Source organism: Pezoporus wallicus, unplaced genomic scaffold, assembly GCF_028554395.1.
Source record: "Pezoporus wallicus isolate ANWC-B61680 ecotype Strahan unplaced genomic scaffold, APGP_CSIRO_Pwel_v1 contig_8797, whole genome shotgun sequence".
Classification (NCBI taxonomy): domain Eukaryota; kingdom Metazoa; phylum Chordata; class Aves; order Psittaciformes; family Psittacidae; genus Pezoporus; species Pezoporus wallicus.
In genome coordinates, this window is record NW_026641918.1 from 1,144,858 (window position 1) to 1,172,694 (window position 27,837).

The 27,837-nt window shown below is 54.5% G+C and overlaps 3 protein-coding genes across 4 annotated transcripts; 1 reads left to right on the top strand and 2 right to left on the bottom strand.

The window, feature by feature from the left end:
* Positions 1-8: 8 nt before the first annotated feature.
* ROBO4 (roundabout guidance receptor 4) lies at positions 9-7,171 on the bottom strand. Its single transcript, XM_057425955.1, is given in 17 exon segments — positions 9-981; positions 1,077-1,211; positions 1,317-1,636; positions 1,831-2,041; positions 2,044-3,090; positions 3,184-3,360; positions 3,711-3,823; positions 3,903-4,053; positions 4,155-4,326; positions 4,660-4,781; positions 4,856-5,075; positions 5,157-5,269; positions 5,695-5,822; positions 5,897-6,035; positions 6,115-6,393; positions 6,476-6,520; positions 6,603-7,171. Coding segments are annotated over 17 exon segments (3,585 nt in total). The 5' UTR covers positions 6,685-7,171; the 3' UTR covers positions 9-850.
* Positions 7,172-8,318: 1,147 nt separating this feature from the next.
* Positions 8,319-13,048, bottom strand: HEPACAM (hepatic and glial cell adhesion molecule). 2 transcript variants are annotated; one of them, XM_057425983.1, is made up of 7 exons: positions 12,440-13,046; positions 10,407-10,748; positions 9,658-9,939; positions 9,473-9,566; positions 8,927-9,000; positions 8,784-8,854; positions 8,319-8,705 (listed from the first exon to the last, which is right to left on the bottom strand). In XM_057425983.1, the coding sequence occupies exons 1-7, from the start codon at positions 12,510-12,512 to the stop codon at positions 8,418-8,420; spliced, it is 1,224 nt and encodes a 407-aa protein (XP_057281966.1). In that variant the 5' UTR covers positions 12,513-13,046; the 3' UTR covers positions 8,319-8,417. The 2 variants fall into 2 exon arrangements, with proteins under 2 accessions (XP_057281966.1, XP_057281965.1); XM_057425982.1 differs by having other exon boundaries at positions 8,784-9,000; positions 12,440-13,048.
* Positions 13,049-13,450: 402 nt separating this feature from the next.
* Positions 13,451-27,584, top strand: CCDC15 (coiled-coil domain containing 15). The gene is made up of 11 exons (XM_057425977.1): positions 13,451-13,496; positions 13,705-13,847; positions 15,727-15,876; positions 16,833-17,015; positions 17,910-18,014; positions 21,262-21,417; positions 22,550-22,669; positions 24,256-24,359; positions 26,267-26,446; positions 26,519-26,667; positions 27,198-27,584. The coding sequence occupies exons 2-11, from the start codon at positions 13,725-13,727 to the stop codon at positions 27,317-27,319; spliced, it is 1,392 nt and encodes a 463-aa protein (XP_057281960.1). The 5' UTR covers positions 13,451-13,496; positions 13,705-13,724; the 3' UTR covers positions 27,320-27,584.
* Positions 27,585-27,837: the final 253 nt, after the last annotated feature.

Genomic DNA, 27,837 nt, shown 5'->3' on the forward strand with positions numbered 1-27,837 from the left:
ATGAGGACCCTGAGGAGAGACAAGGATAGTTGAAGGGATAAAGATGGTGGGATGGGAAGAGGACAGCTGGAGGGATGAGCATACTTGACAGTACAAGGCCAGCGCAGAGGGATGAGGGTGCTTGGGAGTGACTAAGAAGGCTGGGGACAAGGATGCTTGTGGGGATAAGGACACTGGGGGAAGACAAAGGTGCCCAGGGCTTGAGGATCTCTGAAGAAAAGAGGACACTTGGGACAGACAAGGTTGCTTGGGAGGGACAAGGACATGAGGGAGAGAGGAGGAGGATGGTCACAGCGGGACAAGGATGGTGGGAGGAATGAGGAGACTTGTGGGGAGGGTGAAGATGGCTGGGGAAGGACGAGGATGCTCTGGAGGGATAAGAAGCCTGACAATGAGGACACTTGAAAGGGGCACAAGGTTGTTCCAGAAGGACAAGGGGGCCTGGGAGAGATGAGGACACTTGGGAGGGGCAAGGATGGTTGAGGAGGGACAAGGATGATGAGGAAGGATGAGGAGAGTCAGGAGGAATGAGAGCAGTCAGTGTGCATAAGGACAGTTGAGGGGACAGTGATCCTGGGGAAGGACAAGGACACTTGGGATGGACAAGGATAGTTGGGGGAACAAGGATGCTGAGGATGGAGGAGGACACTGAGGAGGGGTGAGGACATTTAGGGAGGGTGAGGATGGTGGGGAGGGATGAGAATGCAGGAGAGGAATGGAGAATTTGGGGAGGGATGGGGACACTGGGGAAGGACAAGGATGCTGGAGAAGGAGGGTCAACCCCCACCTTAGTGCCATCCCCCCTCTGTGGGTGGCTTTTGCTGCAAAGATCCCCTTTCTGGGGCACCACTTAATAAAGCTGGATTTTGGCTGAGCTGAGACGACTCCTGCACCCTGGAGACCTCCACGCTCCTGTCCCTCCTGTCCCCATCTCACCGTCCGCCCTGGACCAGGGGTTGCCGCTGCCCGACCCATGGCCACCTGCAAAGCAAAAGGAGGCATCGTCCAGCACCCTGCAATGGGTGACACCAGCACCACCCCTGGTGCCCATCACCAGGAGCTGGGGCAGCACTGACCATACTGCAGGGTGCCTGCAGCTGCCTCCATCCCTATTCTCCGTGGGATTCCCAGCACTGTCCCCCAATCCCAGGGTGGGATGGGGACCCCGGGTGTGAAGATCCTCTCCAAGGGTGATGGCGGTGGTGAGGGACCTGCTACAGAGATGGTGGCATCACTGTGGTGTCATGATGGGGCCACCTTCCTGAAGGGGTGACGATGCTGGGGGACAGAGAGGGGGTCTGGGGACCCTTCCTCACCTCTGTAGGTCCCATCGGTGTCCTCAAGGCCAAAGCAGAGGCCATCGACAGCCACGGCCAGTGCCCGGGCGAAGCTGGCATCCAGGAGGAAGGAGCCATCGCAGGAGCTCACCAAGCTGCAGCGGGCGCTGGTGAAGTTGTCCTCTGAGACAGACCCCCACCCGTTCAGCAGTGACCCCACCGGGGAGCCCCTCGCCGCTGGTTGCTCTTCATCCTCCTCCTCGTCCTCCTCCTCGCCCAGCTCGGAGGCCGATGGCCCGTAGATGTAGCCATAGGTGTGCAATGGAGAGATGGACCGCGGCGCGGTGGCTGCTGCAGGGCTGCAGGGGACACAGTGAGGACCATGGGTGCTGCCACCATGATGGTGTCCAAGGGTCATTTCCATGGATGGGGACATGTCCAGGACCACTGGTGAGAAGTGGGGTGCTGTGCACTTGCTGCAGCTCTTTACAGGGGACATGGGGACATACAGAGGATCCGAGGGGACAGGGGCATCCCAGGGGATGGGAGGTACCTGGGGCAGTTGGTGTCCTGGTCCATCTCCAGGTCCTTGGCCACCCGCTGCTGTGTGAAGAGCCCATTGCTGAGTGCTGGTGAGAGGTGACTGGTGACTGGGGACATGTCCCTTGGGTGCTTGGTAGCTGGGGATGTGTCCTTGGGGTACCTGGCAGCCAGGAACACATCTCTTGGGTGCCTGGTCACCAGTGAGGGGTCCCTGGGGTGGGTGGGGACATGTTCTTGGGGTACCTGGTGCCCAAGAACATGTCCCTCTGGTGACCAGGGAGTGGAGACATCTCCTCAGGGTGCCTGGTGGCTGGCGGTGTGTCCTTTGTGTTCCTCGTGGCTGGAGATGTGTCCTTGGGATGCTTCATGGCTGGTGACATGTTCTTTGGGTATCTGCTGTCCAGAAATGTGTCACTTGGATGCCTGCTCACCAGTGATGGGTCCCTGGGGTGCCTGGTGGCTGGGGACATGTCCTTTGGGTGCCTGGTGACAGGGGATGTGTCCCTTGTGCTCCCGGAGGCTGGAGTTGTGTCCTTGGGATGCCTCACCACTGGTGGTGTGTCCTCAGGGTACCTGGGTATCAGGAACATGTGTCTTGGGTGCCTGCTCACCAGTGATGGATGTCTGGTGACCAGAGACATGTCCCTGGGGTACCTGGTGGCCAGGAGCTTGTCCCCGCGGTGCCCAGTGGCCGCAGACTTCTCCTTTGGGAGCCTTGTGGCTGGGGATGAGCCCCTTGAGTGCCCAGTGCCTGGTGACATGTCTTCAGGCTGTCCGGAGGCTGATGATAGGTCCTTGTGGTGCCTGGTGGCTGGTGACACATCCCTGGGGCTCCCAGTGACCGGGGGCATGTCCCTGGGGCACCGGGTGACTGGGGATGTATCCCTGGGGTACGGGGTTGCTGGGGACCTGCAGGTACAAAGGATGTGGTGGCTTTTGCAGCAGGGGGCTGGGGTGGATGTAGTTGCCCATGGTGGGGACAGCGGCACTCACCGTGTCACTGGCGAGTGCCAGCCGTGGGGTGGTGGCACTGGGGACCTTGTGCCACTGGAGGCCAGGGAGGCGCTGCCCCGACGTGGTTTTGGGGTGCTGAAGACCGGGAGCTGCCGCCGGTCCCCTCCAGCCACCACCGCACCTGTGTCACCATCGTGTCCTCTTCGCTGAGGCCACTCCAGCCCCAGATCCGGCCCCCACTCGCCTCTGCTTCCATGGATGGGGCCATGCCCGGGGCCATCGGTGAGCAGTGGGGTGCTGTGCACCTGCTGCAGCTCTTCATGGGGGACATGGGAACACACAGAGCCATGAGCCACCTCCCACTGTTCCTCATGCCCCCCCGTGCCCCCCAGCACCCCCCAGCACCCACCTCTCTTGCGGAGCCGCTCCGAGGGAGCTGGGTTCGGGGTGCTGGGGGATGTGCGCACCCCTGGGTGTCCCACCCTGCAGCACCCCGTGTCCCCAAGGGGTGGAGGGTGCCCCCCGCAGGCACTGCTGTGGTTGGAGGGTGTGGGGGGGCCGAGGCTTGATGGCTCCAAGGACAGGGCTGGAGGATAAAAGAGGTCAGGGCACCCATGGGTGCTGAGTCAGGTGTTCCCTGGCCCCTTCCTCTTTGGCTCTGTTTGTCCCCAGGGCCTTGCTGCATGCAGAGGGGCAACTGTGAGCACCCAGGGGGGTGTTGGGCACTCTGTGAGGGCCAGGCATGGGATGGAGGAGGGTCCCATGGCACTAGATTGGGGTTCCATTGCTCTAGGTGGGGATCCCATGGAATTGGGTGGGGGTCCCATAGCATCATACAGAAGCCACACTGGAATGGGTGGGGGTCCCATGGCACCAGGTTGGGGTTCCTGCACCCATGGGGGTCACTGGAGGGGTCCCTGCATCCATGGGGCTCACTGGAGGGGTCCCTGCCATCGCTGCCCAGGAGGCTGCTGCTGCTGCTGCGGTTCTGTGGGGCACAGGGAGGTTTCCAGGGGCCACCAAGCCACGGTGTGTCTGCAGCCACCAGCCTGTAGAGCAAAGGGGTGTCACAGGATGTCATCTCCCCCACATGGAGCCCCCCATGTCCCTCACCCCACAGTGGGTCACCTGCGGCGCATGGCAGCGTCCCGGCTGGCGCGGCGCTGGCACAGGAGCAGGAGGAGGACGAGCAAAGCCAACCAGAGCAGTGAGCCGGTGGCAGCGATGACAATGGGCTGCCGCAGCACCCGGGCCAGCCCTGTGCTCCCTGCTGCCACCCCTGCAACATGCCAACAGTGTCACCACTGTGCTGCCACCTTAACCCCTGCCTTCACCTCATTGTGGTCCCCATCTGCACCCCACTGTAGTCCCGTCTCCTACCCATGGCACTGCAGGTAACGTTGCTGGGGACCCCCAGCCCTGCACCATTGAAAGCTGCCACCCGGACGCAGAGCTGGGCCCCAGGGCTCGGGATGAGGGTTTCCAGGCGGTGGGTGCCTCCATCCACGGTCCTGTTGGTGGGGCGCTGCCAGCCCTCGGCCATCGACCACACCTGCAGGCACCAAGAGGATGAGCCCCCTTAGGTGAAGTTCCTTGATGGACCCCATTGAACTAATATTCCCAGGATGGACCCCCTTGGATGGGTCCCCTTAGATGAATCCCCTTGATGCACAACCTTCATCTTGGTCTGCCCCTTTGGATGCCCCTTGTCAAGATTCCTCTTGGATGAATCTCTTGCCTGGATTCCCCCTTGGACAGCCACTCCTTGGATGACCATGCTTGGAAAGACCTTTGATAGGCTCCCTTCTTGGATGGATCCCCCTTAGACAATCCCCTTGGATAGATTCTCCTTGGCCAGAAGCCCCCCAGCCCCATCATCCCAAACCTTGTAGCCACGGATGATGCCATTGTGGGCCTCAGGAGGAGGCGGTTCCCAGCTCACAACCACGGTGCCGTTGCCCATCTCAGCCTGGCCCATGGTGACATGCTGGGGTGCTGCGCTTGGCACTGCAAGACAGGGGTGCTGAGACCAACCAATCCCACCATCCTCCACCCAGCATCCCTGGGGACACCCAGCCCACCTTCCTCAGGTATCCAGAGGTATCTGCTATTGCTGTCCAAGCCCTGGGTCCGTCCAGTGTAGGGTCGGACCTTGAACTCGTACTTGTAGCCCCTGCGGAGCGCAGGGATGATGGTGCTGAGCTCCTTGCCTGCATCATGTTGGACCCAGGAAGTGGTGGCAGGGACCAGGCAGCGGTACAGCACCATGTAGCCCACCAGCACTGGTGTCCTCATTAGCATCTGGGGGGGTTGGATGGGTTATGAGCCGTGGTGGGACATCATCCCTGCATCCCATCCCAGCCATCCCAAGGGGACACTCACCTGCCAGCGGAGCCGCACGGCCGCGGTGGGCAGCACGGTGCCATTGTCCAAGTGCAGCCTCATGGCCAGCAGGTCCCGAGGAGCAGCATCGCGCCGGCCCGTCGGCAGCCGCTCTGCGGGCAGAGGGAGCTCACAGCAGCGCCAGGCAGGAGCAAGGTCCCCCTGGAACCCATCTCAGATACCCATCCCTGGAGAGCCTGGTGGCTCCCTGAATGGACCTCCTCAAATGGACACCATGGAAGGACACCTCTTGGATGGACACCACTTGCATGGACCCCCTTGATGGACCCCATGATATATGCTTATTGATATGTCCCTCTTAGATGGACCCTTTGGATGGATATGTCTTCTTCAATCCCCCTTTAAATTCCCTTCAACCTGCCACTTTGGACAGACCCCTTTAAATGGATCCTCTTGGAGAAACCTGCTTGGATGGATTCCCTTTAGATGAGCTTTCTTGAATGGATACCCTTGCATGGACCCCCAGGTGACCCTGGTTCCCCAAGACAGAGGAAGCCATGGAGGTGCCACCACTGACCCTCCACACGGAGCAGTGCGGTGGCTGCAGCGGTGCCCAGCTGGCTCTGCGCTGTACACACGTAGGTGCCGGCGTCGGCGAGCGTCACGGCGTAGAGGCGCAAGGTGTGCTCCTGGTCCACCTCATGCCTGTGGGTCACCAGCCTTCCATCAGCCCCATCCTCACCCCAAGGATGTGACACCTCCACCCTGCCACCACCTACCTGCCCCAGGGCAGGTCCCCACGTTCCTTGTGCCACTGCACCCGTGGCATTGGGTCACCTTGTGCGCTGCAGTTCAGCTCCACGGTGCTGCCCGCCACCGCCACGGTGTCACTCGGGTGCCGCACAATGGTCGGCTTCTCTGCGATGGGGACACGGAGGACATGGCCCAGAGCTGGCCGTGGTGCGGCCACCACCCCCATGGGACACCCTTGTCTTACCCAGGACAGAGACACGGGCGCCGCGGCTCTCCCTCCTGCCCGCCGCGTTGGCCGCCACGCAGACGTAGAGCCCAGAGTCGCTCCGGTGCGCCGGTGCCACCCGCAGCTTCCCGTTGGTGACCACGTACCTGTCACCTGCTGAGTCCAAGGCCACCCCGTCCTTCTTCCAGGTGACGTGGGGCTCGGGGTGCCCCGAGGGGGGGACACAATCCAGCTCCAGCACTTGTCCCACCGTGGCCACCAAATCGCTTGGCTGCAGGCGGAAATTGTCCCGCAGCACTGGGACAAAGGGGACACCATGGGTGAGGGGGGGGACAACAGGAGGTTTTGGGGTGCCCCCCCGCTCATAGGGTGTCCTTACCAGCTGCAGTTTGGGGTGCCATGGCCGTGCCAGGGGTGTGGCAGCCTGTGGGGGGACAAGGAAGTGGTGGTGATAGAAGTGGATCTCAGCCCTGGTATTGAGGGGTGGGGGGCACCCCCACACTCACCTCCCCGCTGCAGCGCGCTGAGGCAGAGCCCCAAGCCCAGGGCCAGCACCCAGCTGCCCGCCATGCTGGCCCCGGGCTGCATTCCTGAATTCCCGGTCCCCCCCTCTCCCCCGCCAGCACCGGGGCAGGATCCGGCTCCGGATGGGGGGGGACAATAGCCGGACGCAGAGGCCGGGAAGTGCCGGGGGGAGGTTGGACACAAACATCTCTGCTAATCCATGGTGGTGGGAGGAAGAAGAATGAAGAAGAAAGGAGCTCTCAGTAGGGACCAGAATGAACTGTCCCAAGCTTAGCTTTGGGTGCATCGAGCTCTTTCGCTCTCAGCTGTCACCCAACTCTGATGCTCACCCCAGGGTGCACCCTGTCCCACAAAGACACCCCAGGGTGCCACCATGGGCCGGGTACTACGTTTAGTTTATTGGTTAGTAGCACCGCAAACACCCCAGGGTGCTCCAGCACCCACCCGGGCGCCCCGGGGCCGGCTGCTGTGTGATTTCCATCCTAAACCTATATCCCGGGAGCGCCTGGGAGGGGGAGATGTGATGGGAGAGGAGGAACCCCCCCCATTTAGGCCGCCTGCGTATGCGTGCTCGGGCGAGCTTTGGGTCACTGTGCCCCTGCTGCGTGCACGGGCTGTGTGCTTTGGGTGTGCACGTGTGCTCCTGCACACGCCGGGTACACGTGTGCTCATGCGGCGCGCTGTGTGCATGCTCCTTGTGTGTGTGTGTGTGTGTGTTCAGTACATGCTTTGTGCAAGCTCTGTCACACGCTCTGTGCATGCCTTCTGCACGTTTGCTGCATGCTCTATGTGCCCCCCATGCGGTGCTGCATGCGTGCTCTCCTCATGTACTCCATGTGTGTCCCCTTCATGTATGTTGTCTTGTCACGCTCCCTGCACACTGTGTGTGCTCTCTGTGAGCATGGCATGCATGCTGTCCCCACGTGCTCTCCATGTGCTCTGTGCGCACTCATGCTCTGTGCATGCTACGTGCACGCTTTCTGCATGTTCCCTATGCGCATGCTCTCCACACGGTCCATGCAGTCTTGGCTGCAAGCTCTGTGCATGTTCTCTCTGTGAGCTCATCCTCTCTCTTACATGCTTTGTGCACGCTTATTGAATACATGCTCTCTCTGCACACCTCTGGCACCCTTTGTGCTCTCTCTGCATACTCTGGGCAAGGTACGTTCCCATGCCCTGTGCATGTTCTTACATGCTTATTGCATGTTTTGTCTGCACACTCCACACACCTCTTGCACGCTTGGTGCACGGCATCGCTGCACACACTGTGCACACTCATCCTGTTGTGCAAATGCTCTCGTGCCCTGTGTGCATGGCATCTCTGCATGCTCCATGTATGCTCTTGTGCACGCTCCATATGTGCCCTCCTGCATGTTCCATGCATGCTCTCTCCACACACTCTTGGGCACGCTCCATACGTGCCCTTGTACATGCTCCGTACATGTTCTCTCTGCACACTCTGTGTATGCCCTTGGTCATGCTCCATGCATGTTCTCTCTGCATGCCCCACGCTCCCCCTTTCAGTGCAGTGTGTGCACACTGTGCTCCGTGCGTGCTCCACACATGCCCTCTCGCGTGTTCTCTCCGTGCACAGCACACACGCTCCCTCCCGCACGCTCCCCACGCGCTCATCCCGGCGGGAAAGCCACGAAAGCGGCGCCCCAGGAAGAGAGGGGACGGAAGAGGGGAGCTCCGGGTGGGATCAATAGCAAATTAGTGACTTTACGCCGAGCCGGCCGGTGCCCGCTGTCCCCGCTCGCCCGGTGCCACCGCAGGCACACACGTGTCCCCCCTGCTCAGGCACTGATCTCCACGGCGTTGGCCTCCTCCTGCTCACGGATGACGTGGACGCCGGCGGTGCGCAGGAGCCGCGGGGCGCCGCGGGACCGTGCGGGTGACCCCGGCGGGGAGCGGTGCGGGCGCGTCGAGGCGGGCGAGCGTGCCGGGGAGCGATGGTAGCGCCGTGTCGAGCGACCCACCGGGCCCGGCGAGCGGCCGGCTGCTGGCACCGGAGAGCTGGGGTAACTCGCTTCCACCGTGCCACGGGGCTCCGGCGCCGCGTCCTCCTCTGCCTCTGGAGAGTCCTGACAAGAGACAGCGGTAGGCAAGCGTGTGAAGCGCGCCAGGCACATGGTGCTACCGGCACGCCACCAGCCGCTCACCTTGTCCTTGAGGATGTACAAGGCCACCGGATTCTTGCGCTCGTGCTCAGCGCTCCGTGGGATGGTCTCAGCTGTTGGAGGCACGGTGTCGGTTATCACGGTGTTGTGTTGGTTACCCAGTGTTAGGCACCACCAGCACTCACCCTCATGCTTCAGGCGCTCCTCGTCCTGCTCTGTGTATTCAGAAGCTGGTTGTGTCTCTGCTTGTCGCTTCTCCCTAGGGAAGGGGAAGGAACGGGCAGCGCCGGCACCATGATGGGGCAGAGGTGGGGCTGCTGGGGAAGGGGCCAGTGGTCCCCAGTGGTGGGATGGGACAAGTTGGAATTGGATGGGGATGGGATGAGATGGGATGAAGTAGGATTGAATGGGACGGGACTAATGGGATGAGACAAGACCTGGCATAATGAGATGGGATGGAATGGGACAGAACAGGACAAATGGGTCAGTGCAGGTTGGGATGGGATGAGATGAGACTAAATAGGATGTAGCAAGATGGGACAAAATGAGATGAGGTAGGTCAAGTCAGGATGGGACAGGATGGGATGGGATGTGATGGGATGAGATATGAGGTCATATGGTGGGATAGGACAAGATGGGATGGGAAGAGATGAGACAGGGTGGGATGGAATAAGACAGGATGGGGCAGGAGAAGGGGACCCCCTTTGGCTCCCATGTTCCCCCAGCCATACTTCTTGGAGGGTTTCCAGCAGGCACAAACAGTCACCAGGGTGACGAGGAGGAAGATGCCACCCGTGGAGAGGATGATGTAGAGAGAGCTCCGGCCTGGGGAGAGCAATGGGGGGACAACCCCCCTGGATTTTAGCTGGGAGCATCTCCAAGAGATGTCTGTCCCCAGGGGGTGCAGGTGGCTTACGGTAGACAGTGATCTTCACGGGGATGCTGCGGCCATGGCTGATGGGGTTCTCCACCAGGCAGCTGTAGACGTCATCATCGGCCATGAGGACACGGGTGATGGTGAGGATCTTCTGGTCAGGGGAGAGGAGCAGGCGGGAGTCGTTGCTCAGCGGCCGCCCATCTTTCAGCCAGGTGTAGGTGGGCTTCGTGCCATTCTCGTGGGAACAGTTGAGGGTGAAGAACTCACTGAGCTCCAACACCGTTGAGGAGGCCACCAGCACTTGAGGCTTCGAGATGGGGACTGCGGGTGAGCAGGGGAACCATGGTGATGGGTCCAATCTCATCATGTCTCAGGTGATGTATGGGCACAGGGGATGGGAAGGGGGACATCAAAATGCCACCGAGGATATAGCTTGGCTACACAGTGTGGTTGAACCCCAAAAACCACCCCCCAGTTGGAGATGGGGTGATTGAACCTCCTAGTTGGGTAAAGCCCTCCTCAAAAGTGCTTGGGGTGCGGGTGAGCAGGGAAGCCATGGTGACACCATGCCTCAGGAGACACATGGGCCCATGGGATGGGGAGGAGGGCATCAAAACACCACCGTGGATGTAGCTTGGCTACACAGTGTGGTTGAACCCCAAAAACCACCTCCCAGTTTCAGATGGGGTGATTGAGCCTCCCAGTTGGAGAAAGCCCTCCCCAGAGGTGGTCAGGGAAGACATCCCATAGAGAACCCAACCTCCACTGAACATCCTTCTTGCTCTTACTGTCCACAGTGAGGTTGATGGTCTTCTCGCCGGTGAAGGTGTCGTCGGTGATGGACACCTCCACCTCGTAAGCCCCTTCATCGGACAGCTGCAAGGGGCTGATGAGGAGGGAGCCGTTCTCCAGCACCCGGATGCGATCCCGGTAGTCGGGCCGTAGGTTGCCGATGATCTCGGTGCCAATGGACTGGACGACGGTGACGGGTTTGTCTCGCTTCAGCTGCCACTTGACCACGGGCTTGTCGGCGCTGGCGCTGGCGTAGCGCACCGACAGCAGCGCCGCTTTGCCTGCTGTGCCGCGCACCAGTGCCGCGGGGCTGGTGATGTTCACCCCTGCCAGCAGACCTTGGGTGGGGGGGGGGGAGAGACAATGGGGTCCCCAGTCTGGGTCCTCCGAGCCCATAGGGAAATAGGGAATCCCATCCCAAAGATGTGCTGAGTGCCCTCAAGGTGCATCAGCACGGGTGGGATGTTCAACCAACACCTTGAGAAGATGCGGGGTGGGTGGTAGGAGACCTCCTGTGCTCAGGTTAATTGAATGATTTGGAAATCATGCCAAAAACTGAAGGGGTGTGTGTGTGTGTGTGTGTGTGTGTGTGTAATTTTTATCCCATCCCTGCTCCACTGGATGCTCTGATGCAGCCAAATCAACCCAAAGATGCCAAACTGCATCATGGAGTTGATTTTAAGGGCAAAAAGGTAGGGAAAAAGTGGGGAAAGCTGATAATTTGGAGGATAAGTCCCCAAAACAGCTTTTTCCCTAAAAATCCATCTCCCCAGTTCCCAGCCCAGGGGTGCCATCTGTGACTGTCATCCACATGCTGTTATGCGAGGGTGAACAAACTTCATATTGAAGAGAGAAGGAGGAAAAAGAATGGGGAAACCAGCTGGGAAGAGTGAAGCCGGAGCAAGAAAGGCTTTAAACAAGCCTGGAAAGTCATGGGATCTATTGGTATGCAACGTTCGTCCGTCCATTATTCCCAGCTCGGCCCCGAAAACATGCCCCAACCCGAAAAAATAGGGAGCATCTATAAGGCAAACCCAGGCCTGGGATGGGATGTAGCTTTTAATGAATCCTTGCACCCCCAAATTGCTGCTTTTTAACCATTTCTCCCCCTTTTTAAAGCGAATTGCTATTTTTGCCCTGCTCCTGGTAATGAATTTGGGAGCTAATTAATAAATCAGGCAATATTCCCATTTCCTATAGCATTCCTGGCTTAGGGATGGAGATCTCTCACCTTTTCTGGCTGAAAAACCCACTAAAACTCCTAATTTTTCCACTATTTTCCCAAATTAATCCCCATTTGTTGCAGAAAAAGCCAATTGTGGAGGGTCCTGATGTTTTTTTTTGGGTGTCAATCCAAGCTGGCAAAATGCAAAAGTGGCTTTGGAAAACTCCCTTGGCTCATCCGCAGGGAAATGGGGCTTCCCCACGGCTGATTTTGGGTCCAAACTGCAGTAAAATGGTGCAGAATTGTTGTGCGTGATATTCTGCATTTCCAGATGCGAGATGGGGCAGTTTGGGACTCCTTAAACCCCAAAGGTGGGGTTTTAGGGAATAAAAGATGGAGGTTTCAGCAGGATGGGGAGCAGAGCTGGAAATGGGATGAGAAATGGGCTTTTTGGGAAATCTGAGGGATAGGTAAGAAAATAGAATTGGGAATGCTGAAAAAAAGAAGAGCAAAAGGGGGCTTGGGGGAGACGAAAAACTGGGAAGAAGCTTGGGGAGGGTGGGGGTGGTGGATCCAGCCCCCAGCAGGACCTGTTTGGCCCTGGAAAAGTGTTTTTCCCAGTTTTTATTCCTCAAAATTTCCCCCTTCTTTTCCCTTTTTCCCAAGCAGAGGGGGTGCCCAACAGCTCATCAGTCCTTCCCAACCCTCCCTTCATCGGGTACCACCACCCTCATCACACACCCCCCCCCCGGTAGCATCCTCTGTCCAGATACACCCCAAACCCAAGGAAAAATGGGGAAAACCGTGTTAAAACGGGTAAAAAACCATGGGGAAAACCCATGGGAAAACACGAAAAGCCCCTACCTGTGTGCAGAGCCAGGAGCAGCAAGCAGGGGGGACCGGGGTGGCCCCTCGGGGCGGCCGGCGCTCCCCACATTTCGCCCCCCGAATCCCTCCGCTTCCCAACTCCGGGCACGTCCCGCGGAGCTCCCGGCTTGGCGTTCCGCCCGGATAAATTCTTTTTTTTTCCCTTCTTTTTTTGTTGTTGTTCTTGCCCTTCTCAATAGAGCCCTGTGTCCTGGTGGATTTCGCCTCCCCGGCGGCCTCGAGCTGACATTTATTTGGGGGAAAAACACTCAGATTCGCAGTTCCCCCCCCCCCCCCCAATTCCATGTTTTCCCACTCCCAGGAAGATTCTCAATGTCGGGGGCATCACCCCGTTGAGCATGGTTAAGTTTTGCCGTCTCTGCTGTGGATAATCCAGTGGGTTTTAAGTCTCTGAGCATTGGGGATTATATTTGGGGGGTCATTCCACAAAGCTGGATGAGCACCCCTCTCCCAGTGGGGTTTCCCTTTCCCTATTTTCCTCTTCTCAGGCTTTAAAGTGAAGCTGTGGTTGCATCCAGGCTTCATTCCAGCTCCGGTGCCAATTAGTGCCGTTCCCCGGGCATCACTGAATAAGGCAGCCGGGATACAGGGCAAGATGCCCAGAGCTGCTTCCCACCCCCCCTCCGAGACCTGCCAAGCTCATCACCCCAGTGACGAGGGATCAGCCTCCATCCCCCCGAGGAGGATAAAGGGATATTTTGGAGGGGGTCCTGGGGATGCTCTGGTGGGGTTCAGGGATGCTCTGGTGGGGTTCAGGGATGCTCTGCGAGAGGTTCAGGGATGCTCGGGGAAAACTATAGGGATATTTTGGGAGGGTGAGGGGAATTCTAGGGAGGGTCAGGAATGCTCACGGGGTTGTTTTCGGGGTGCTGTGATGGGGACACCGGTCCCGTGTCCCCCCCCCACCCCTTGTTTGTCCGCGGCGGGACGCGAACCCGGGACCCCAGAATCTTGTTGGGGAGCGAGCTGTGGGCGGGGCCTGGGGGCGGAAGTGGCACCGGCATTCGAAGTAGTGGCTGGGGCGGAAGTGGCGGTTGGTAACGGGGAGGTGTGGGGGGAATTTGGGGTGAGGGGAGCGGTATGGAGGGGGGTTATGGGGTGCTGTGGGGGGGGTGGTAGGGGTGGCGAATGGGGGTGCACGGCTTGGGCTATGGGGTGCTATGGGTTGAGTGGTAGGAATGGGGGTGCAGGGAATGGGAGGCTGTGGGGGACACACACTGACCCCATAGCCCCTTTCCCAGTCTCCAGACAGGATCGCAGGATGCCACCATCCCCCTGGAAGGATCGGAGCTGCCGGGTTCTGGCCCAGAGGAATCCCCGCGTTGCCCCTGTGGGTGCCTGGGTGGAAAGTGCCCCGGTGGGCCCGGAGCAGAGCTTGGCCTTTGTGAGTGCTGCTGGGGGTCCTGTGGGTGCTCACCCCCCTGCTTGTGCCACTAAACCCGGGGGGGGGGGGGCATTGGAGCTGCCAGTGAGCTTTTCTTCCCTCTGAAGGCAGCCAGAGCGCTGCTCCTAGGAAGAATTAATAGGTTTTAACGACTTCTAGGAGGGTCAGAAGCCACCACGGTGTCCATGTGGCCCGGCATCCCGTTCACACAAGCCCTCAGCATCTCCCTGAGCTGATTCCCCTCGAATGAACTGGGTTTTTCTTTAGTAACACTTTGGGTTTAGCCATCAGTGAGGTTGAGATCTGGGCAGTGCTCTCATCAGCTGCTGTTGATGCCCTGATTATCCATACTATGCTTTCTGCACTGTTCATTTTAGCTGGGCCTGTGGGTTTGCAGCCTGTTACTAGAAGCTGCCTTCAGCACTGGCAGCACAGCTAAAACTCAGCAGGTTTGTGCCCCCCTTCCACCTCTTCCATGAATTTTCCTCACTATTCCTGGCTGCTCAATGATTTCATCAGCGCCAGGTTTGGAATTCCATGCTTATAGCTTTGCATTTGAGGTGCCTGTGCCACTCCTGACCCCTCCCTGTATCAATTCTCTTTGCTTTCCTGTTCATCCATAAAGGATGTTGGTGAATGAGATTTTATCCCATGTTGCTGGTTTAAAAGTAAAACTAAGTTGAGACTGGAGCCAGCCTCTGCTGTGCACTGTTAGAAACACTCCAGAATGTCTTTAGTGATGCTGATCTCAGGGATTCCTGCTTTGAGGGTTATCATAAGAGGACTTAAAGCGCATTAAATCCAGGCTGATGAGTTCAGTCCCCTGTAATTAATGTCTAAATGTTCCACAAGCTACTGCCCTTCGGAGATGATTTATTTCTACATTGTCATTTAAATCCTGAAAGGTTGAGATAATAAATGGAGATGAATCATCTCCATATTCCACACAACTTCTATCTCACACGGGAGCCCAACTCTTCCTGCCTGCTTGGGGGCCTTTGGAACTCCAGGTCCTCCCTTGGTGTTGGGCTTTCTGTGAGGTGCACAGGCTCAGTGGAGCTTATTGAAGATACTTCTATAAGCCAGCAGATCGTATTAAAAGCATACCTGTTCATGCCTCCTGCATCAGAATTGCTGCTGAGGTTGTCAAAAGGAAGCAGAGCGAGATGGGGATGGGGTTTATATAGTGGTTTCCTCAAAAACAGCACAGGTTTCTCCTGTCTCGGTGCTCTCTTTAATTGTTCTGACCTTGCTGTGGTGCTGGTCACGTTCCTGGCAGGCAGTGGGATGTGGGGACCATCCAACCCCAAGCTGATTTCAGATCCCCCTTTTTTCTCCATCCCTTCAGACTCTGGTTTTCCTGCAGTGACAACCAGAAGAGTGATGCCAATTTTCCTTAAGCCATGGTGGTATCAGCAGAATTCCTTGGCATGGCTTCAAGTAAGAACCTGGGAAAATAACACAACTGATTGATTTATTTCATTTAGGTCATTGCTTTTAATCTTTTACTTCAGAGCCTTTGCTCTGCAAGCTCCTTCTTTGACATGGTTCCAGCATTAATGAGATCCGAGGCTGGCCTGCTCCTTTTGGATCTGGGCTTTGGGTATCTGAGCATCTTTTCACTGGAGCTGTGAGTTGATGGATGAGGCCGTCGCTTTCTTTCTCTGTGTGTTACAGCTGAAGCAGGAGGTGTGCACACTCTGCCCAGCTAGGTTCAGTCCAAGCTCATCATAATCCAATAGATGTTCTCCAAGCTGTTGCACAGATTTTGAAGCAAAACATTGGAGTTTTCTCCGAGTGCTGCTTGTGGCTGCAGGTGCAGGAAGGGAAGATGGAATAGGAGCAAAAATCATGGGAAATCTGCTTTCACCTCTTGCAGGCTTCAGCCTTTCAGGTGGAGGAGGAGCTGAAGAAGCAGCAGCAGCAGAAGGCGGCCAGGCTGAGGCGATTCCAGGGCGAGGTGAAGCAGAGGGTGAACCAGCAGGTCAGGATGAGAAGGAAGCTGCAGCTTCAGAGGTCCTATGAAGCAGTAAGTAGATCTCCATCCCTGCCTTGCCAGAGGCCTTCAGGAAAAACTGAAATCGGGGGGAAAAAAACCCAATCAGACCTCAGGTCAGTGTGTTTGTAAGGAGAAATGAGAAACTGGTGGTCATAGCAGACCCCGTGGCCACAAGTAGTGTCCCCTTGAGCAAGGTCAGTCTGACACTGTCAGGCTCTGGTACTCGGGGAGCTTTAAGCCCTTTGCCTCCCTGCAGAAAGGTCACTGCTTCTCCTGGAAGCAGCAGAGTCCTGGTGTCCTGGGCATGGAGTTAAAGTATAGCCAGAACTGTGAAGGATGTGGATGTCTCCTTGTTGCACTTAAAGCAGTTTATTCCTGCTATTCCCTTTTTCAAGGCAGACATAGTTCACAAGCAGCACTTCCATGCTGTCTCCACATTCCAATTTACCCCCATGGGCTTGTTTTAGATGATGCTTGTGAATATATTTAATCCTTTCTATTCTTAACTGCCAGGGAGACTTGCCAGAAACTGACTGTGGAGCAAGAAGGGAATGCCCTGGAATATTAGTGGTTTGGGCCGTCCCTGGGGTGTTTGGGCTTTTTCCATGTCTTGGGAGCGTGGTTGAGAGAGGATGTGCTCACGTCACTCTTCTTGCACTCCTCCAAACTAAAACCCTCCACAGCATGATGACTCTGTGCTCATCCCAAGAAATGCCATCAAACGGAGCCAGCAGCTCCCATGCAGCATGTGTTAATCATGGAATCATTTGGGTTGGAAGGAACCTTAAAGCTCACCCAGTTCCAACCACTGCCACAGGCAGGGACACCTTCCATTAGAGCAGGTTGCTCCACAGGCCCTTGTCCAAAGCCCCTTTTTAGCTTTCTTGTAGCTGTTCAGGAAGCTGCTCCAAGGTCTCCCTGGAGCCAGGACCTCACCACCCTCATGGTGGAGGTTATGTCCCATTATCCATAGCTGTGTCCTGCAGGCAGAGCGGGAGAGCTGTGTGGCTGTGCAGTACTCAGGCTCCGCGCTGCGCCGGACCAGGATGAACACGTGCCTGTTTCGGAGCCATCCCACATCCACCATCGGCATTCCTAGTGCTCCTCATGCCATCTCGGTGCCATGGCAAGGGGAGCAGGATGAGCCATTCCAGCAGCATGCTGCTGAGGTGAGTAGTTCCTCTCCTGGGTTTTCCAGACGTGCTTCCTCAGGCTGGATGCTAGTGGTTTGAAAGGAGGACAGGCAATGTTTCCTTTTCCAGCACATTCCTAATTCACTCTGTTGCTGCAGGTTGCCCAGAGAGGTGGTGGAAGCACCATCCCTGGAGACATCCGAGGCTGTGGATGTGTTTCTGGGCAGCCTGGCCTAGTTGAAGATTTCCCTTCTCATTGCAGGGGGTTGGACTAGATGACCTTTGAAAGTCCTTTCCAACCCAAACCTTTCCATCCCAAACCTTTCCATAATTCTATGAATACAGTGAATTTTCCCTCCCCGTGCAGACTTGTTGCTGTGTTGTGTCGCATAGGTGGCACTAGGTGGTGCCACCTCATTGTATCTGATCTCCTGCGCACCAGGAATGTGGGATCTTGGAAAACCTGCTTTTGGGACTGTTTAAAGCTTCCTAATAGTCATGCTTATGCTGCATCTGGCATTTCATAAAGTTTGTTCACCGAGGAGCTGGGGTTCCAGTTGAAGCACCACCTGGGGTGGAGAATCACTTCTGGCTGGATACTGGGTGGGACAATTGGGAATCTGGGGCTTCTGGCATCACAGCAAAGTGGTCTGGGAGCAGGTGATCTGTAACCAAGCCCTTTACCTTGCCTGGACTGGGATTTCAGTGCACTGGGACAGCTCTGGAAATCCCTTTGGGTTGTAGGTTCCCTGATGCCTGTTTATAAAGCTCATTGTGTGTTAAGCTTTTATCCCTTTGTAAAGCACTTTGGTCAGGGCAGGGCACACTGGGAGATCTCTTCATTGCAGCTGAACTTCTTGGTGCTGCCCGCACAGAAAGCAGTTGGCGATAACTTCATGTCTCTTTTCTTCACCTTCCCTCCTAACACAGCTGAGCAAAACCATGAAGCACGTTCGGCACAGGCTGGCGTCCTGCAGGACTGTGCCTCAAGGAGCAGGTCCCCCTGAACTCCCTGGTGGTGTCTGGAGGCAGGAGGTGAGTGAGGGCTGCCTGGGGTGGGTAAGAGGAAGGAGCTTGCGAAGCCTTGGCTTTAATTATCAAATCCAAAGCATAGTTCAGTGAGTTTCTTCAGCAGAAATGAAACAAACTGAGCTTTTGTGACCCACCTGATGTTTAGCCCGTGGATTTTGGTGGCCCGAGGGCTGTGTCCCCACTATTCTTGCAGAGAAGGCAGCAGGATGATGTGGGTGAGAACGTCTCTGTTTGCAGAGATTTAAGAAGAGAAGCTAAAAAAAAGAATTCAAAGAAGACTTTTTAAAGGCTGAGATTGTGATCTGGGTGTCTGGGAGGAATGTGCTGATCAGCCCTCCCCTGAGGTGCATTTATTCCTTCAGCAAACCTCAACAACTCTTTCCCTTGCATCAGTCCCTTGTTTCATGTGGGTGGCAAAGATCGGGAGGTTTTCCTCACCCAGGACTGGCTTCTGGTAGAGGATTGTTGGCAAGCATCTCCTTTCCTCGAAGCAGTGCAGAGAAGCCACATAAGGTCAGTCCCGAGGGCCTCACCTTTTATTCCATTGAATTTCATCCTGCTTTTGTCACTTCAGCTCTCAGGAGCAGCTTTATGTGGCAGCTATTGTCCTGCTTTCTGTGTCAAGACCTTTCTTAAACTGATGTACTTTGTCCATCCTGCAGAACACCAGCAGTGACCCAACCTGGTATTTTGTCTCGCTGCCTCCTCCCGAGCCAGTTTCCTGCCTGTCTTGCAATTCTTCATTCCCATCTCTTTCTCGGGTTCATCAAAGGTGAAGTACATCTTGGCTGGCTGTTATCTTGAAAATACCTTTTATATAAGGGCTGGTCTGGCTTTTCCTCCTCTGTGTACTGTTGGATTTGTGTTTAAGGAAGTTAGCTTTGCCATCAGGAGTTACAGAAACAGCCTAGTTATGGGCTCGACACCTTTGTTAGCTCTTTCTGACACTACAGGTACCTTCTCTTTGAGTCCTGAGTGCATTCAGCAAGGTGGAGTGATTCATTACTACACTGTTAGGAGCACTAAAGCCTCACATAAATAATGCAGCTGCCCATGCAGGCCAGAGGGTTACAGAAGCAAGAGAGTAGAGAATAAAAAGCTCTGCTACTAACCTGAGTCCTTTGAAGGTTCTCGAGGAGGGACAGCAGCTTGTTCCCTTCTCTTCACGTGCAAAAAGCTGCCCTGAACTTAACCACCCTGTAACTGCTGCTGGAGTGCACTGCCTTGCCCTTTGCTTTTGTCCTCCTTGGATTTCCTGGTGCTATATGTTCCAGCTGATTTCCTTCATTTGAGCCCAAGCATGTTTAGCATGGCTTGGTGGGGTCAGTAAATGGAGTCAAGATGCCAGGCCAGTGGAGCCCACCTTGTTCTTACTCTGTTTTTGTGCAGTGAACTCCTGAGCCTGAATCAGGGGAGTGTTTTTAATCAGTATTGCTTCTTCCATAGAAGAGTGTTATCTAATGGGTATCTCCTCACAGAAGTTTAAATTAGGCCATGCCAAAAGCTGGGTTAAAACTAGGCTGCCTCCTGCTGCACCTTGCCTGGGGCCTCTCTCTTCTGTTGCAGGAGAAAGTCAAACCAGCTAGACATGACTTGCTCTTGACAGATTTATGCTGGTTGCTGCCTATCTTGTTTTCTAGCAACTTACAGGCTGTTTGCAAAGTGATTTCCTCTTCTTTTTCCATTAGACAGGCTAAAATCTTCTCTTTAACGCCTCCTTTCCCCCTCCTTTATTTAAAGGTAGACTCTTACTGCACCCTTTTCTGATAACCTGGACCTCCACAGATTTTGGGGTGGTGGAAGCTGTTGGCAGCTTGTCTGCCTTTCCTGGCAGTAGCCTAGGGCAGCTTCTGCCTGCTTCAAACCTCGGCAAGGAAGAATCTGACTTTCTTCACAGTAATAGTCCAAGCTTTTTGTTACTGCTGCCTGTATCCCAGAGCAAGCCCTGGGCTGAGCACTGGTGCCCAGAAGCATAAACTACTGTTGTTGGTGGTGTCCTCTGATAACTGCCCTTCTCGAGCAGCCTGTCCTTTAGTCTCTCTTCCTGAAGCCTGACTTGTTACCTTCATCCCTCCTGTTTCACTTGGAGCTCTGGCCTTTCTGGCACTTCTTTTGATTTTCTGTCCCCACGTGCTTGTGTTGTCTCCTGTGTGATCCCTTCTCTGACCCGTGCTCCGCTTCCTCCCTGCTCACATGGATCATGGGCACAGAAAGAACTTGAGGCTTTGCCAGGGTTGTCCACACTGTGTTGTTTGCGTTCCCAGGTACGTTGCATTTGCTCACTTTAAAGGGAATGTTACTTCTCCTTCACTCCTGTTTTCTGCATTTTCCTTCTTTTTCCCTTCCCTCTGAAGAATTGCATTCCCCATGATGAGTGATCCACATTCACAAAATCATTACTCTTCCTGTCTCCCAGAGGTGTTTTTCTTAGGTCAAAAACATCCAAAGGGTTTCTTCCCTGCTTTCCCAAGCAGATACCTAGATGGTAATCACAGGGAAATGACCTGTCCAGGAAGGGTTTCAGATGATCCTGTTCACCAAGCCTTTGCTTTCAGGTTTTGGTAGATGGTTGAAGGTCCCCAGTGTGATAGCACCCAAATTCTTTTTCACCACTTATCATTCCCTAAAGTTGGTGGTTTTGCCACAGTTTCCTTTCCTTCTACCTTTGGGGCTTCAGAGCATCCTTAGAAAACGATAATATTCCTCTCCATTCCCTTGTCCTCACCAAAGCAGCTCTTCTGTGTTATGTTTCTGTCACAGCTGCTGAAGGGACAGCACAGCAGGGGAAGAAAAACCGCATTCCTGGCTCCAGGCTTGCTTCTGGCATTTGGATTTCTTAGTTTGTAGGAAACAATCTGCTGCCTCTCAAAATATTGCTAATTGTCGCCAGGGAGCCAGCCCACTTACCATCTGAAGGAGTGTGCTGAGTGTCACTCCAGAGATCCCACCATCCACCAGTGCCTTGTGGTTGCGGAACAGTGCCTGGAGAGGTCTTTTCCTTGTCTCTCCTTCACCCCACACGTCTGTTCCTCTGGTTCCGCAGTTGGTAGGAATGTTGGCACTTGCCAAATTCAGATCTTCTGCCTCTCGTGCCCTGTGGGGATGCTGGAGCATGTTGAGCCAGATCTGAACTGACTCTACAGAACAAGCACCCTCAGGTTAGAGCTGCTTCTTATCCAAGGGTGTTGAATTAGCCCTCAGCACCACAGCAGCCACATTTTAATTCCATGTTTACACCCTTCTTCTCCAGAAACCAGACTCTTGCAAGGTGCCTGGAGAAGATGAGAGTGAGGAGCTGCTGCTGGCAGGACAACACGATCTTCCAGCTGAACTGCAAGGCCAGGAGACAGTCCCTCCTCAGGCTGAGCAAGATGACAACTTCTACATCAAAATTGAGTTCAACAAGGTGAGACTCACACGAGGCTGGGCCAGTTGGTCTGAAGGACTGGAAGGGAAGGAGCTGGCAGGGACAATTCCTGTGCCTGGAGCTGGTGGGACACCTCCCTTAGAGGTGGTGTGAATCTGTCTGCTTGGGAGGACTGAGGTAATCATAGAGTCAACCAGGGTGGAAAAAGACCTTTAAGATCATCGAGTCCAACCATTCCCCAGCACTGCCAAGGCCATCACTAAGCCATGTCCCTGAGTGCTGCATCTACACCGTATGTGAACACTTCCAGGGATGGTGACTCCAGCACTGCCCTGGGCAGCCTGTTCCAATGCCTGAGCACCCTCTGGGGAAGGAATTGTTCCTCATCTCCAGTCTAAACCTCCCCTGGTGCAGCTTGAGTCTGTTTCCTCTTGTCCCATCCCTTGTTCCTTGGCAGCAGAACCCAACCCCCTCCTGGCTCCATCCTCCTGTCAGGCGGTTACAGAGAGCAATAAGGTCCCCCTGAGCTTTCTGTTTTTCAGACTAAGCCCCTGTCAGGTCCCTTGGCCATTCCCCATCACACTTGTGCTCCAGGCCCTGCACCAGCTCTGTTGTCCTTCTCTAGATGATCTTTTGTTTTCAGGCCAACTTCCCTTAAGTATCTGAGCGTGGGAGTGTTTGACTCTGATTACCTGGAGTAGTTAACAAACACTAGGTGGTGATTAGTTCAACTAGGAGCAGAAATACTGGCTTGACAAATCTTGAGTAGAGGTGGAGGTTCATGCTGAGGTTTTGGCTGTTGAATTCCCCTGGCACTTTTGGTATTTATATTATCACTCTTTATGTTATTGTTTTTCGTGCACTTCACATAGTTCATAATGAAGCTTGGGATGAGGAGGTGTGAATCCATGTTTGAGCTGCACCAGAAACGTCCTCCAGGGATATCTTCAGAAGTGTTTAGACAAAACTTTGGTGCTCAGGCTCCTGCATGAAGATGTCACGTGCATTCTGTCTGTAGCCACCCAAAAAAGGCACAGCTCCCGGGTGGGTTACTCCACTGAGAACTGTAGGAACCATGTGTAGATGACTCACTTCCAGTGAGAAGTGTACTGCTGAGTGAAGAAACTTGACTGTAAAAATGCTGACGCTGCTCTCTTACATCATCTTCCAGTTCTGTGATGGACCAGTGAAGGAGTCGAGCTTGCCTGAGCCGTCCCAGGGGTTGCACACTGATCACCGTGTTCCCCTCGTCCTCTGGCCTGGGGTAGACCAAGAGGAAACCAAGAAGCAGGTTTGTCCACTGGAGCCAAGTCCTCATTATTTCATTTCAGGACTCAGAGGTGTTGAGCCCCAGGGGATGTTGTCAGCTCAAGAGCAGCCTCAATGTCTGGAGCATTTCCTGGGTTTAAGTTTGTCTGTGCTGATGGTGCCTCAGGTCTTGGGCAAACCTACCAGGTTCTTTTTTAAGGTCCATCATGACCACAAGTGCAACTATTACATCCTCCTCCTGCAAGATCTGGGGTCTGAATGACACTGAAGGGCTGGAGGAGAAACTTTTTGCCTAGCAAAACAAAGGTGTTCTTTTCTGTGGCTGCAGGAGTGGAGAGAAGCTGCCAAAAATGCCCAGAAAAAGAGAAAGGAGCAAACCCCACTTTATCTTGGTTGGGAATACTGCTGGGAGTATGAAGCTTTCTCCCATCTCAGCACCTAACAGGCCTGATGCTGGGTGCGTGCATGTGGCCATGAGCTCATGCTTATCCAGGCGATGCAGAGAGACGATGTGTATCTTGGATGCCTAAAGGAAATGATTGTCTTTTCCTGCTTCCCTCTTGACATGAGGAGGAACACTGCCCTCTTCTTCTGTGGGCTTTCTTGCAGCTTTACAGCACAAAACTCAAAAGGACTTTGGACAAATTGCGTTTTGTTTTTGTTCTTTATGTGCATTCTCCCACAAGCTGCCCCCAGATCTGCCTTCTAGATGGTGGTGGCAGCTGGGGCTCCTCAAGCTGCTCCTTCCCCCCTGGCAGTTCCCTCTGCCCTTTGCTTTTTATCTCTCTGGCTCTGATCCACCCAGAGATAACTGGTTTTGCAGGACTCCCTCTTGTGTGTTTTATTCCCATCCAGCTTTCTTCACTTGCAGCCTGGTGATCTCTCCTGCTCCTTTATCTCTAGCTGTATGGGGCTCTCACTGCTGAGATGGACAAACCCAGCCCCAAACTTTTGGTGTTGATGAGGCAATCTTAGACTTTGTGGCGTCATGGAGCTCAGACTAGCTGTATACTGACTGAAGGTGGGAGGCTTTGGTGTGAGCTTTAGGCAGGAGTTAAGCCAAAGCCCAGACATTGAACCTCTTCTTGTGCTCAGTATGGGAGTTGTTTCCTGCAGGGCATTGGATTTGTCTCAGCAGTGACTTTGCCACCTCTGTGATTCTCCTGCAGGCAATGGGTCCAGCTTGGTGCTGTGTGTCCCTGTTTATTTGGAGATAAAGCTTCCAGTGAACCACAGAGAACCAGTGGTCCCCAGTGAACCAAAACTCTTGGACTATAGCTTGTAGTGCTCTGGTGAAGTGGGTTGAAATGGGAACCAGGTGTTTTACCTGCAGGAATATGAGAGTTCAGGATGTTGTCAGGTGGCAGAGCTTCCATCCGAAGGCATTTTCAGCTGGTACAAAGCTCTCTGATGCTCCAAGATGTCTTGGTCCTCCTCTCCCACCATCTTTCCAGCTTCTAAGTCCTGGGGCCTGTCCACCAGGAAGTGTTTGAGGCTTTCTTGGGGAAGGAGCAAGGTTTCTGTCTGCTCCAGGACCAAACTGAGAGCTGGTATCACTCAGTATCAACCCCAGATGTCCTCCTCAAAGGTGCCTGTTCTTCCCTGCAGCGGCAGGACGAGTACCTGCGGTACAGGCGCCTCTTCATGAGCATTGAGCGTGAGCAAGTGAAGGAACAGCAGAGGCAGAAAGAGAGGCAGAAGAGAATTACCAGGTGAGTACATGCAGATGAGCTCCAGCCCTTTGGTATTCCTTACTTCATCCCAGGGCCCTTCCTAAGGCTGGAAAGGTCTCCTGTACTTGTCTGGCTTATCCCTGGGTGTATTGTGCCCAGTCTGTTAACCCTGGGGTAGGATTCACTTGACCAACCCCTCCAAAAGATACCTTTGGGCTTGTCTTGTGCTGAGTTTGTGCTGTGAGCTTGTGGGCCTCTCTTGTGCTGTGTGTCAGTCCTTCAGAGATCTTCAGCACTTCTCCACCCGCTGAGTCCCAGTGCTGGAGTAGGGAGCCGAAACATCAGGCTGGGAGTGTTGCATCTCAGCAAACCGTGGCTCCTTGGAACAGATTCCAAAAGCCTGTGCTGCAGTCCAGATTTAGTACTTTGGGGTGAGGTCACGTTGTTAAACTGATCTTATCTATGTGAGTTTTAATATCAGACCCTTCACCCTCACAGCTATAAATGTGTATAGTGTAATAAAAGGATTTACTAGCACTTGTTCCAGAGTTGAAACGTTGGTGTGAAAGTCTCGGCACTTGGTTTGGTAGTTTAATCATCTTCTCCCTTACCAGGGGTTTGTTAAGGAGGAGCTCTGCAAACTCAAAACAGGAATGAGACTTGGAATGTTTTCCCTCTGTTTGCTCTAAAACAAACTGATGTAGGTCTGACTGTGTCTATCCCCAGCTCTGCAGTGGGCAGGTTTTGTGGGAGCACTGAGGGCAGGATTCCCATGGTCACTTTGCACAGAGGAATTGCCAGGCTGAAGGATACAGCTCCTCCAGCCACATTCCTGACATGTAACTTGGAGATTCAGAGGCCTTTTCCTGCCCTGGGAGTGCTGGTGAGACACCAGGGACTTCCTAGTCATGATGATAGCCTTTTATATTCTATCTCTTCCCCAGTTGCAGGGGAGCTGCAGGCTGCAGAGGTGGCTTTGTACTTAGTGTAAAGCCTTAAGTTGGCCTTGGCCTGTATTTCTGTAGGAGCAGATTTACGGTGCTGTGGCTCAGGCTCTTAATATAAAATACATTTTTGAGTTTAGAACTTGTCTGGAGCAGTTTGGCTTTGGTGTTTTCCTTCTGGATGGAAGGATTTGACCTCCCCATTGCAGCAACATCCAAAGTGTCTCATTTGATCACATTTTTGGCTCCTACCCAGCCTGGATCTTTTATTTTTAAGTCCTTTTGGCAGGGATCAGCCCGTGACATGTTATTGCATTTGCAGGAATGAAATGGCAGATGCTTCAGTTTAAAGTCTTTGTGCTTCATAATTGGCGCTTTATCAAGGGAACGTGCTTTGTGCTTGGTGTGTGACTTCCACAACCCAAACTCCACTGGAAGGGCTGTGTAGGTGCAAGGAGACAGAAACAGAGGGAGATTTGGTTAAAAATGCCTGTTTTGGAATAGATGTGGGATCCTTGAAGTGTCTCTGATGTACCCAGTGCTCTTCTGCAGCCCTGGAAGGTGCAAGGACAGGTTGTGATAAGACCTAAGCTGTCCATGATCAAAGTCGAAAGTGGGGAAGTGGAGCTGTTGGTCCTTTCTGGTGGCTGTTAGAGCCCAGGCACTGCTCTTGGTTTCAAGAGGACAGAAGAGCAGCTCTTTTGGGGAACTGCAGGTGGCACTTCCAACAGGAGCACATGGGAACAGGATGCAGGAGGGAGCTGGAAGGAGAAGTCTGTGGTGGGGAGAAAACCAGCAGGCAGGAGGAGGTCAAGGGCAGGAGGGCATTCCCAGGCTGGTGTTTCTATGGTGGGGACGAAAGGAGGCCCCCCTGCAGCCCTGTGTCCAGCTCTGGGGCAACAACACAAGAGGGATGTGGAGCTGCCCAGAGAACAACTGGCAGAAAATGGAAGCTGGATGGGGAAGCTCCTTCTCTAAGCATGTGTGTGCTTAATCCTGCAGGATTAAGAGCAAGAAGGAGAACCAGCGGCGGGCAGCAGAGCAGATGATGCAGGAGGTGCCTGAGCAGCAGGAACCCTCCTCAGGTGCAGCAGCCTCTGAGAGCCTGGCCCAGCTTGAGCTGGAGGAGAGGAGAGTGAGGAAGGTGAAGGAGAAACAGCAGCGAGATAAGGAGTCCATGAGGTATGGCCAGGTCCCCTATCCCTGCAGTGAGCTGGGTGTTACTTCCAAATGTGAATGTTTCACCCCTTGCAGGTACATGGAAGCTCTCAGAGCCCAGATGAGGGAGAAGATCAAACTCTCCAACATTGATTTGCCCCCACTGTGCTCCTGTGGGTCTGATTTCTGGGATTCCCACCCGGATACCTGTGCCAACAACTGTGTCTTCTACAGAAACCACCAAGGTAGGAGCTCTTGCCTCTGGAGGGAAGGTGCTTAGATCTGGATCCCTTATTATACTTTGTTCAGCAATAGTGCTTGGATCTGGAGCACAGCTTGGAGAAACACCTGCAGAGCAACTGGGAGTTGTTTTATAGTGGGGGTAATGGAGAAACTGGGACTTTGTATAAATTCTTTGGCTTTCATAGAATCATGGAATGGTTTGGGTTGGATGGGACCTTAAAGCTCATCCAGTTCCAACCCCCTGCCGTGGGTAGGGACACCTTCCACTAGAGCAGGTTGCTCCAAGTGGGATTTCATCAGAGCAGAGTAGAGGGGCAGAGTTCCCTCCCTTGACCTGCTGCTCACACTTTCATAGTGCTTCCCACTTCAGAACATCCAAGCAAGCCTGTGTAAAACTGCAGGCACATGGAATTACCTTAACACCAGTTCTTCTCCCTGAAGTTTGCAGTAAAGGGCTGAAGCTGAGCCCAGTTTTGGGCCACAAGAGGTGCTTCTATCTCCTAACGCTGGTTCTGTGCCTCTTCCCTCTCAGCCTACAGCCGTGCTCTGCGGTCCCTCATCTCATCTTGTGACCCCCTGGATGGGAGCTCCTCGACCACACTCCCGCTCCGAGGCCTGGCCACGCTCTGCACTCGCTCAGGGAGGCGTCTGTGATGGGAGAGCTCCATGTGTGTGTCCCCTCCATGGATACAGCCCTGTGTGTGTCCTCATCCATGTATCTCAGTGACTGTTAGAAGCACGGAGCAGGGAGGGCTGTGCCCTCTCCTGCCTGCTCCTGCCTGTCCTTCTGGCCTGTGCCTTCTCACTTGGGGTGAGGTTTTTGGCTCCATGCATGTGGGGACAGTGGCTGGAGTGAAGGAGCCCAGTTTCGGGGCTGGCACTGGATTTGTAGCTTGGGAATAAACTGGTTTTAAGGGTTTGTCTCCTTTGGAGTGTGAAATAAGGAGAAAGTAGACACCTGGGATCAGTATCTGTTGGGGTTGTTCATTCCTGTTCCATCCCCCTGTGGCCTCATGCTCCAGAGCTAGCTATTTACTGTTCCTTTCCTTTTTTCCACATGAGGACCTCATCCACTAGCTTCTATTTTACTCTAGAAAGTACCTTTTTCCTAGGAACAGTCTGTAACTTCCAGGTGAGCACTCTTTGCCAGGACCAAGATTCTTTTGGACCAG

Coding starts and splice junctions, on each gene's coding strand:
- HEPACAM (XM_057425982.1), bottom strand. CDS start 12,512: ATGTGGGGAGCGCCGGCCGCCCCGAGGGGCCACCCCGGTCCCCCCTGC. Junction 10,749..12,439: donor GCTCCTGGCTCTGCACACAG/GTAGGGGCTTTT, acceptor CCCCCACCCAAG/GTCTGCTGGCAGGGGTGAAC. Junction 9,001..9,472: donor TGCTGGAAACCCTCCAAGAA/GTATGGCTGGGG, acceptor CCCCTTCCCTAG/GGAGAAGCGACAAGCAGAGA.
- CCDC15 (XM_057425977.1), top strand. CDS start 13,725: ATGCCACCATCCCCCTGGAAGGATCGGAGCTGCCGGGTTCTGGCCCAG. Junction 18,015..21,261: donor GTGGTGTCTGGAGGCAGGAG/GTGAGTGAGGGC, acceptor CTTCTTCTCCAG/AAACCAGACTCTTGCAAGGT. Junction 22,670..24,255: donor AAGAGGAAACCAAGAAGCAG/GTTTGTCCACTG, acceptor TCTTCCCTGCAG/CGGCAGGACGAGTACCTGCG.